Genomic DNA, 11,176 nt, shown 5'->3' with positions numbered 1-11,176 from the left:
CTCTTCGCCTAATCATCAGCCCTTAATTACCCCGGCGGCTCTTTTCTTGCTTTGCTCTGATTATAGCCCTTGGACGGCTCCTTAATGGCACGGCTCCGCTGGCTGCCCGTGTCATTAAGCGCTAATTCATTTCGGAGGGGACTCTGGGGGGGGGGGAGCGGAGGGGGGGAGGGGTGTGGAGGGGGAACACCCCGAGCAAAATAAGCCCCGAGAAAAAAAAAAAAAAAAAAAAAAGTTAAAATAAATAAATAAATAAAGTTTCTCCCCACCCTCCCTCCCTCCCCCGAGCCAATGGCATGAGTCACCCCGCGACGTCAGGGCCCAGCTCGGCCTCTGATTGGCCCGCGGGGCGTTTACTCCACTTCCCAAAGGAGGAAAGAGCCGGGGAGCCCCCAGAGGGGGGAAAAAAGGGGGGCGGCTCCGCAGCGCCTCACTCGCGCAGTCCCCGCGCAGGGCCGGGTAGAGGCGCAGCGCAGCTCCCCGGGCGGCCCCGCTCCAGCCTTCCTCCTCACCCGCGATGGCTTCTCCTTCCAAGGCGAAGGAGGTTTTCTCCTCCGACGAGGAGGGCCCGGCGGCCGGCTCCGAGGAGCACCACAAAGTCAAGGTGTCCAGCTTGCCGTTCAGCGTGGAAGCCCTCATGTCCGACAAGAAACCCCCCAAAGAGCTGCCGCTGGCCGCGGCGGGGGGCAGCGCCGACGGGGCGGCCGTGGGCACCTCCAGGAACCTGCTGCTGCCGGGCCACGGCTCCCGGGACGCGCACAGCCCCCCCGGGGCTCTTACAAAAACCTTCGACACCGCCTCGGTTAAATCGGAGAACTCGGAGGACGGCACGTCCTGGATCCAAGAGGCCGGCAGATATTCGCCTCCGCCAAGTGAGTGCCCGGGGAAGCGGCGGAGGGCAGCGCAGGGCTTCGCGGTGCCCCCGCGGATGGGGAGCGAGGGGAGGTGGGCACCGGGAACCGGCCACCGGGCTCCGGGTACCGGGCTCCGAGCCGCGGCCCCGAGCTGTGCGGTTCCCCAGGCACCGAGCTGCCCGGCAGCACGTTGGCCATATCCATCTAGACGCTATATTTCTGTATATGTTGCTTTCTGCCTGTGTTTACATTTTATCTTCATGTTACTTGGGCGTTTATATACACACCACAGTTATATATTTACGCATCTATATATGATTGTATATATATAAATATAAAATATTTTTTTAAAACCGTACAAAGATCGGGAGCTCCCTTTCCCTACATTCGGCTCCCCTGCTGCCACTTTGTACTTTTCTGTCATCCCCTTGCAGTGAGGACTGGAATTGCTCCATCTCGTTCTTGCTTATACGAAATGTTCAAAGCAATCTCCTCCTCGCTCTTAAATCCTAGAAATTCTTCCTTCGCATCTTGTGCGCTTTCGGTGCGCTGTCTCCCACTGCGGTCTGTCCTGGCCCGGTGGATCTGTCCTGCCTCTCTCATCCTCGCTGCAAGCAGCCTGTCAAAGTTTTCCGAGCTGGGCCTGACCTCTTTACCCTCCCGACCCCCCTCCCACCGTCGTGGGGACACAGATCCGGAGGTGACAGGTCACTTTTTAAACCCCTTTGGGGTTCTACCCGCGCTGCTGTGTCTGCGCTGAGTTGCATTTCGCTTTCGGCGAAATCTCCCCCTTCCCGTTTTTGTTTTAAAACTTAAATTGTATTTAAAAAAAATGAAAAGAGAGAAATTAAGAGCCCAAAAACTACCTCCAAGAAAAGGTGAAAAGCGTAGCCCGGCAGTGCTAGACTCTGCCTTCCCATCGCCAAGAGCCTTGGCAGAGAGGCACCTGTATTAGCAGATCGATCTCCACTAATCTATGCATCCCTGGCTTGCCTGATGAAAACTAAATTCTCTACTTTATGCAAGTTAATGGCTTTGTAGATGCGAACTATTTATCAGGACGGTCTTGCAGAACTTGCTCCTGTAAACTATTATTACAAGAAGGAAGTTTAGTGCTATTACATCTCCTCTGTTTTTAGACAGTTATTTCGATTTGGGTTTCAGACCCTTCTTTTCCTTTGCGATTATCCCGAATTAACTTGACTTCTAACGTGTTGGGAGAGAGACTGTGAGAGGGGCCGGGAGGAAAACAGGCCGCCCGTGTCACTGCGGAGTAGCTCCGCTTTGCGACTTTCATGTACCCTCGAGTACTCTCGAAATTCAGGAAAAGAAGCTTGTGCTCCTACCCAGACCCCCCCCCCCCCTCTACAAGACGGGGCCTAATCTTCTTCGGATACTTTTTTTTTCTTCGAAATTCCACTATTTCTCTATTAAAATCGGTAGTTGTCGAGATCTGGAAAATAGCCTTGTAAAGGACTTCAATATCCAGGGAGTTCAGATCCCATGATTTCAGAGGGATTTGGGGCGAAAAACGATCAGTGGTAGGAGCCTTAGCTCGGGAAAGTCCTTCGGCCTTGATCATCTTCCTCATTTCCCTCTTCCCCGGCTCTCGGCCCCATCGGAGCCGCGGTGACAGTGCGGGGCAATGAGCGGTGCTCCCGCAGGACGCCCCATCTCTCCGTGGAGGGCTTTGATGTTAGGGCAAGCTCCTCGATCTATGATTATTAACATTACAGGTGGGATGAAGTAGGGAAGTGATGATTCTTGTCCGCCGTTGGCCAGAAAACAGACGATAAACAGGGCAAAAAATCAAAACAAAAAAAAAGAGCGGAACAAATCACTGCAGCGAGTGCTTTAGGACTGACACGGTGTAAACAGAACTACAGGCTCTGCTCAGGCAACCGTCCCTGCTTCTTATCAGAGGCTGGCTGTCATTTAGGGGATGGTGGAAGAAAAAAGCTGGTGGACGTTTGGGTTTATTCCGAGGGCACTATTTGTCTGGGATTTAGTTTAAAAGCTCGTTTTTGAAGTTTCCCCCGTGCATAGCAAAAGTCGGGATGAGTCGGGCTAACCCAAAACCCGGGGAAGGCGCTGGGATGGAGAGCGATCCCGGAGCGACCGTCGCCCTTGTAAACCCCATCCCTTCTGGAAGCAGCTGGCTTATAGCTGGGTCTTTGAAAATCCACAAAATAAATCGGTTTCGTTTTAAAAAGAGAGAGTGGAATAGCGGGGTAACCGGTAGTGAATTTGGTGTAGTTTGCGTCAAGTTTTAGGAGTGCACCAAATGTCACGGTTAGCAGCTTAGTTATTAAAATGCTCTCATGTGATCGTTAGATGGCATTTGACAAGTTGTTTTCTGAGAGGGATTTATTTTTTTCGTGTTCAGTATCTAGAAGAAGAGCAAGAAGAGAAATTTTGCTTTTTTTATGAAGCCGTTTTCTCCCTCCACTTTCTGAATTTTTTAACGCTTTCTTCGTGAGACTTTTTTAATTGCAAGATGCCCATTTGAACAGCTTCGCGGTCCAGTATATTTAAAAATAAACACGTAAATAAGGGAAAGTTAAAACGTTTCAGAAAATACTGAGAAGTGTGTGAACTAGACATGTACAAAATTTAGCAGCTACTTATGAGAGACTGGGTGACATTTTCTGTATCAGGCTTGGGAGCCGGGGTGACTTGTATGTCCCGGGAGTGATCCCAAACATAGCCAAATTTCAAATTGCAAAGTTTTTCAAAACAGCAGAATGCTTTTAAATCATTCTTTTAATTTATTATAGAAATGTAAAATGAATTTAAAGACAACTCAGCCATGTGCCATCTCTGGAACAAGTGCCTAACCTGGTTAAGGTTATAAGGAAAGCACAAAAGGTAGCAGATTTCCTGACTTGTGTTGGGTACAGATGCTGCAGCTATGTGGCATCAATATGGCAGATGTCATAAAAACTAAGTATTGAATGAGAAGTGTGATGTTTTCTGCTTTTTTGATACTTGCTGAAAAACAGAAAATACTGCTTGAGGAAAAACAAACAAAACTTATTAAGTAGAGTGGAAAGCTGCTCTTGATTTCAATGGTAGAAGAAATAGCAAGAATAACACCCAATTATCCCAAACATGAAAGTTATCAGATCCTGTTCTTCAGCTGCTGGGATAAACTCACGGGGTTGACTTGTTGCTCTTGGTGGAGGAATCCTGGCATGGGCTTGTCTCTTGCAGCACGGTGCTTTTGTGAATCTCCTGCTTCTGCCTGTGTTTGTCCTGTGCTATGTTGGGGTTACTCTTCCAGTTCTGCAGCTACCAAGACAGCTATTTTGTGTGCTTTAGATCCCCACGATGTGACTGTTAAAGTGGTCTACTGGGTATCTCTGAATCCTTTGTGCCCTGTTTGCCTATGAGCTATCCCCTTAAAATCAGAGCCAAACTTTCACTTCCCTTGACATCTGCCAAAGTCCCGTAAACTTAACTTTGTCTAGTAAGAGAATTGCAGTGTCATTTGTAAAAGATGGCCTGTTTTGAGGGTATCACCTGATGAGACACCCTCCCTATATGTATCCCCCTGGGCTCTCTCAAGTGCAACATGTCTCCCCAAAGCACCCAGGTCTCCCTGCTTTTGTGGTAACCGGCCTTTTCCTTCCTTGCAGGACACCTGAGTCCCACTGCCTGCACCCTGAGGAAGCACAAGACGAATAGGAAGCCCCGAACCCCATTCACCACTTCCCAGCTGCTGGCTCTGGAGCGCAAGTTCCGCCAGAAGCAGTATCTGTCCATCGCCGAGAGAGCAGAGTTCTCCAGCTCCCTCAACCTCACAGAGACCCAAGTCAAAATCTGGTTCCAGAATCGGAGGGCCAAGGCCAAGAGACTGCAGGAGGCTGAGCTAGAGAAGCTCAAAATGGCAGCGAAGCCCATGTTGCCATCGGGGTTCAGCCTCCCTTTCCCTATCAACTCCCCCATCCAGGCCGCCTCACTGTATGGAACATCCTACCCTTTTCACAGACCTGTGCTTCCTATCCCGCCCGTTGGACTCTATGCTACTCCTGTTGGATATAGCATGTACCACTTATCCTAAGAAGATCAGAAAGACAAAGCGACAGCAAGACAGACTTCCTGGTGGATCTTGTCCAACCCTGAGAAGGCAGTACCCCAACCAGTACTGGCCGTTCTTACTGCAGGCTTCTAAATGCCATCCCGAGTGTACAGGAGTTCGCGTTAGCAAAGCAAGGCATCCTGTATGCTACAAGTTGGGTGTCTTCTGAGAGTGCTCTGAGCGCTCAGAATCTGATCCTCAGAGAAAAAAAATGTAAAAACAAAAAAAAAGAAAAAACATTTGAGCAAATGTAGGGTTTTTATACAGTGCATGTAAAAATAGAATAAAAAGGAATGGGTGAAAAAAAAATGTTTTATGGAGGCAGAGATTTCCCAACACCTTACATGATGGGGCCCAACGTGTGTTTAAAGTAAAAGGGGTACATGCCCTAAATCCACACTCTCAAGTGTCATCATTTACTATGGGGGCAGGGTGAGGGAAATAAAAAGGTATAATTAAGGTGTTTGGGAGGGTTTTGTTTTCTTTGTCGTTGTTCTATGTTTTTTAAAGAAAGCAGAACCCTTAGATACAGACACCGTGTAAATAGAAATTAGGCCCAGTAGAGTCTGAGTGAAGTTCAGAGCCAGCAAGTTCCTGCATTTCTGGGGGTAGGGAAATTTTTTTTGCATCCCAAACATCGACAGACCTTTGCAACAAGATGAGGGACCCTTAAATGCAGAAAGTAAAGCAACAGCTTTATCCACCATTGGCTCTTGTAATGCCTTTATCTGTGTAAATTAAAATTTATTGTTTGTAAAGCACTGTGAGGGGAGGTAGAGTGCAAGGGAGGGTTATTAGGCATTCTGGTCTTTATCTCTTCCTATTGGTGTGCTTAGAAATCTTTGTCTACAGCCGGGTAACCGTGGCTCCACGATGGTTTTTGAAAACCATTCAAAAGGGAGGGAAGGGAGTTTCTGAGGAAAGAAGCCGTGGGTTGTTTCCACAGTGGTGGTGAGCAAGGGTTGTCAAACTCTTCTATGGAGACGTTTGGTATTTTTTATTAGTATTTGCAACAGTCTATATTAAATAGAAGAATCTCCCATGTCTTCCTCTCCTTCCATTGCAAAGGATGCTAATGTAAGTGACTCATGCTTCAAGCCCTTTTAAAGAGAGATCCAGGTATCAAAATCCAACAGCATTACTTGTAGGATGGTGGGATGCCAAGAGACTGCGTAACCTCTGTCCCCATGGGAGCTCCCCAAGTGCTGGCAGTGTCTTCCCCAGGCTTCTCCTTATAACTATTGTATTATGTGTATTACTCTTGCTAAACTTTGTGAGAAAATTCCTCCAAAGGCTGTGGAGCACTGAAGGCAGAGATTGTCCTGGATTTATTTTCTTAGCATATTGAGAAGAAACCAAAAAGAAAAGGGCAGTAACATGAAAAAAGCCACAAGGTTTTGCTGGTTTTGTTTTGTTTTGACCGAGGCACTGTCACCGCCCGGGACTCACTATAGATGAACTTCCCATCTCCCTTCCCCTCACCCCCAATCTTCCATTATAGGAAAGTCCCTTTGAAAGGGATGCCTTGTACAATTTTATATATTTTATTGAAGATTTATTATTTCTTATCTCTTATTTCGAATTAAATTAAAAAAAAAGAAAAAAACATGTTTAATCACGTGTGGGTCTGTGAGTGTTTGGAGTTCTTTAAAAGGTAACTTCTCTCCGTGTGTGTTTTGCACTGCTGGGTCAAGTTCAAAGGAATGTTTTGGTTGCCTTTATGATTATTTCCCCTTCTGAATCTGAATTAAAGCCAAATTTGCAGCACATGAAGGTGAATTGCAAGTCAACAATTCAAAGTCGAAAGCCAAACCTTTTATGAGGTTTCCTTGTTTTTAACAACCCCTTTTAGGCGCCTCTGTTCTTTACAGCATCATATTCTGGTGATGTTTCCACTGCTTTTCTTAGCTCGTGAGCCCTTCTCTTTTGCTCAGGCCTCTCCCCTCGACTCGCCTTTCCCCTGACCTCAAAGCTGTCTCTAGTGGGTTGCTGCTGTCGGCCCCAGCCACTTCTGGGGGTCCTTTAGTGCAGTGAGGGCTGGGCAGGGACCCTGCAATACTCCAGCACAGTGGCATTTCAGGGCTCCCACCTGCTGTCATCCTGTTCCCTACTTTTTGGGGCAACCTCCCTAAAGGGACTCTCCTGTGCTGCCCAGAGAGCAGGTGCCTGACCATATTCCTCTGCCCTCTCTGGTGCGGGGCCCTCGGGTGTGTGGGGATGAAGGGGGTGCCCGGGAGGTCAGAGCTGGATAACTGCGGCTCTCCAAGTCCCGTTCCTGCTGGCCCAGCACAGCACTTTGCATTTTTCTGTAGGAGGCTTTTTGGATTTAGGAGTGACCTCTGGGCTCCGAGCTGGGCAGGGAGGTGCATTTACCTCCTCTGGAGCAGCCGGGAGATTTGATTCGGCCATGCTCCGATGCACGGAAGAAAGCTTTCCCCTACCCCACGCTGGTCTGTGCGCACCGGGGGAAGGGCGTTCAGCACCATGCAGGATCGGGCCTCGGCTGGGCGAGGAGGGAAGGGCCGGGGGGGAAGAACACCTCCCGAGCGGGGCTGCTCGGAGGGGCTCCGGGCATCGCGGATCCTTCTCGGCCAGCCCCGCTCGGCCAGCCCCCTGTTAACCTTCCCGCTTCGCGATTGTAGGGAACAAAGCTGGGGGAATCCAATCTCCACGCAGACTTTTCAAATTAGCATTTACTGCCGGATAAAAAACGGGAGACAACCGCTCCTTTCTCGGGCTCTCCCTTTCTGAAGCGTTATCCCCTTAATTCCGGGGCAGGGCGAAACCCCCCTCGCCCCTCTCCTTCCCTCTCCAATTGTCCCGAGTGCTTTCTAAGCTGGGCCGGGCCGGTTATAAATAAACCAGCGGTATTTTTTAACCTTCAGTATAAATCAGCTGTGTCAGGGATTACAGCTAAATCTTTTCGCTGGAAACTCTGAGCGCAGGAGCTTTGTGTGTGTTATGATAGATCCTTAAATGGATACAGATTTATTGCAGAACACAAGGGTGTTGAAGGAAAAGCTTCCAAAACTCGGTTACAACCTTTGGTATGGGAAAGGCAGGACGGATCCATGACACCTTCCCCGAGCTTGCGGATGGCATGACAATTCACCCTGCGCCCATTATTAACTTGTTCCAATTAAATCCTTCAGAAAGGCCGAGTTAATTGAGTATTATATTTTATTACGAGGGAGGTGTCAAGCTTTACTCATGAGACTTCATCATCGGCCTAATGGGAGCTGCCCCGCAGGCAGATCTGTAACTGAATAAATTACAGCAAGGCAGGGAAATCAGAATGCTACCATTAAACGCGATGCACTTACTGAAATTCCTCCTCCACTTTCGCAAGAGGCTGTGGAGGTGTGGCTTTAATTAGTTATTTTAATGCAAAGTTAAATTGTTCCCAAAGTATTTTCTGACACAAAGCAGATGCGATGATTAGAAGTTGAGTGAGACTGAAAGGAGTTGGCATCTGTTCCAGGTACATCTATATATTTTAAATTTCCAATAGAAAGTGAAAAATAATTAGAGCAATAAATAATAAACATTAAAAACAACGCGATAAATTATCCCGATCCCTAAAATCCCGACCTGCTGAACGGTGGCTCAGGCCAGCCGGGCACAGCGCAGCTCTCCCGGGACCTTAATTCACGAGGTATGGATTTGTTGACATAAACAGTTAGGAATGGGCTCTCTGACTCGCTACGGCCAAGTGTTCATTACCTAAAGCCACGGGCGCTTGGAGCCTGCATTTCATGTTGTCACATTGCCTTGTCAAAGCCCGGAATTCCTGCGTTTTAAAAGGGGAAGGAGGAACGCTCGGTGGCTGCGGCGCGTCTGCGAGCCGGCGTGCCGGAGGGCGCGGGGCTTCAGCCCCGCCGGGAGCCTCGCTGCGAGGCCGGGGGCAGCCGGTACCGGGCTCGGGGGGGGGGGCACAGAATTCACCGGGAGGCCTCCGGCCCCTCGGCCCGGCTCCCGGGGCCGCAGCGCCGGGAAGGAGCCGGCTCCCGGCTGGGCACCGGCTACCGGCAGCGGCGCAGGACCGGCCACCTGCTCCGCCGCCACGGCACTCGGGGTGGGGATGGGGACGCCGGGGACGGGGAGGCAGATGACCTCCGAGCCGGGCAGAGCTCAGGGGGAAGCGGAGCCCGGCGGCGGCATCCTTCCCCCGGCAGCCGGTCCCGAGCCCCCGGGCGGTTTCCGCGTCGCGGGCAGCCTGCGCCGGGGATTTACACGCACCCACGCAGCATACGGGGACACGCGTGTGTGCGCGCACACGTGCATCTCTATACTGGCCAACTATTTCCCTATAGAGTCCGTATGTCCCGGCACACAAATGCCGTAGACGTTGCCAGGAATCGCCGGATTCGCGCACGCCCGGGGCGTTGCAGGATTTCGGAGGGGGAGTGCTGGACACGCACAGGAGGAGGAGGAGGAGAGAAAGGCAAAGGGCGACCCACGAGCCCCACAAAGCTCTGTTGCCCCCCGGCCCGCCCCGGGGCTGCGGGAGGAGACCCCAAGGAGACCGCGCAGCTCCCGCGCAAGCAGGCAGGGACCCGCGGAGCCCCTCCGGTGGGTCCGGGGCGTACCGACCCCGGGGCTCCTCAGACAGGAGGTCATCATTTTGCTTTCTCCTGAGCGTATTTCCCCCTACTATTCATGCCCGGTTTAGTTTCGCCGCATATTAACATGTATCTGCTTATTAGAAAATTATAAAAAGGATGTAAACGTCGTTAAAAGAGAGAGAAAAAAAAAAAAAGCATTCAGGGTCACTGTGGTTCTCTCGTGCCTACGATCAATAACCATCACGAGGATTTTGGAAAAAAAAAAAAAAAGCTTTTTCTGGGGGTCATTTCTAGAAGCTAACCTACTTTCAGCAGTGCCCACATTATTTGCCTAAGAAGTGCCTCTTGCAAAATAAAAACAGAGCGGTTATTCCGATTTTTCCCTGCCAGAGCAGGGAGGATATTTTTTCCAGTGAATTGCATTAATGGTCTGAGGGCAACTTCATCGTTCATTCCCGCACTGGGAAGCCCAGGAACGAACTACCGCACGGCTCACACTCCTTTTCGGTGTCGGACGACACTGTGAAAGGAGGGTGGCTTTGGGGTCTTTTTTTGTTGTCTATTTTTTTGTTGTTGTTTTGGTTTGATTTTGAGTCCCTTAGTCCCTCGATGTGTGTTTCCCACCGTAATCCATAAGGCATTTGGCGGGTGCTACTAGTTGCACGAAAGGAATAAAAATCTTTCCATCCATTATATTTCAGTCTTTTAACACCAGAGCAATTCTGTCCCTGCTGTTTTAGTGGAAATACCGGTCTATAAAGCTGCAACTGCAGTATATTTTAAAATGCTACCAATTTTTTTAAAAGGGGATTGGAATAATTCTGCTTTGCTTGGGAAGGAAAAGTCTCAGCAATGTATGTACGATTAATGTTTTATAACACTGTTGAAGGAAATTAAAAACATTCTGTGATAGTCTTACTGTAAAGGCAGGTCGTTTTGGCAAAATGTTCTGTATATGTATTTCTTAGATTGCCGTGTTTTGAATAAGCAAGAATCTCGTAAAGAAAAAAAACACGTTCCTTAAAAGTATGCGCTACCCGTTTTATTAAACTGATTATGCCAGCGTTCGACTCAAAGTTTGTTTTAAGTAGGAATATTTTCCCAGACGTGTAATGGATTGCTTGAAAACAGAATTCTTTGCTTTTTAATGACCTGTAATGGCCAATTCATTTCAACTGCGCTTATCAAGGTGCTGTGCTAAATAACAAACCGGTTTTTGAAAACAAAAAAGTCATAATGAAAAATAAGCAGTCAGAATAATCTCCCATCTCCGAGCCAAAAAAACGCAATAAAATTAATTTAAGACTGTCAAAACATCAAAGCTGAGAAAAGGAGCTGCTAAAATAATGTCTCTTGATAAGGAAATAATAAAAACACACCAAAAAATGTCTACTCAATAAACTCCACTGGATTTGGGGGTCTGTGCTATATTTTATTTGGTGATGAAAGCACTTTGATGTCACTGTATTCCAAACAATTATTATTATAATTTTAAACAACCTGGTGTTTTCCATTACTAACGGCTTACGCTTTGAAGTTACACCTCATAATTTCTTAAATTAAATAAATCATTTTAAGTTTGCACTGGGAGCCTTTTAATAGCAGAGAAAGGAATATCATTATCTTATTGAGAGGCAATTGCAGTGGCTCCAGTTTGGCTGTAGCTGGGGGCAAAG

General features: G+C 48.5%; 1 protein-coding gene across 1 annotated transcript; it reads left to right on the top strand.

The window, feature by feature from the left end:
• The first annotated feature begins 304 nt into the window (after nucleotides 1–304).
• On the top strand, nucleotides 305–6,144 carry MSX2 (msh homeobox 2). Its single transcript, XM_083798112.1, has 2 exons — nucleotides 305–872; nucleotides 4,493–6,144. The coding sequence occupies exons 1-2, from the start codon at nucleotides 518–520 to the stop codon at nucleotides 4,915–4,917; spliced, it is 780 nt and encodes a 259-aa protein (XP_083654238.1). The 5' UTR covers nucleotides 305–517; the 3' UTR covers nucleotides 4,918–6,144.
• The last annotated feature ends 5,032 nt before the right edge of the window (nucleotides 6,145–11,176 follow it).

This window comes from Anser anser, assembly GCF_964211835.1.
Source record: "Anser anser genome assembly, chromosome: 14".
NCBI lineage: Eukaryota > Metazoa > Chordata > Aves > Anseriformes > Anatidae > Anser > Anser anser.
This window is presented reverse-complemented; position numbering and strand designations above follow the sequence as displayed.

Coding starts and splice junctions, on each gene's coding strand:
- MSX2 (XM_083798112.1), top strand. CDS start 518: ATGGCTTCTCCTTCCAAGGCGAAGGAGGTTTTCTCCTCCGACGAGGAG. Junction 873..4,492: donor CAGATATTCGCCTCCGCCAA/GTGAGTGCCCGG, acceptor CCTTCCTTGCAG/GACACCTGAGTCCCACTGCC.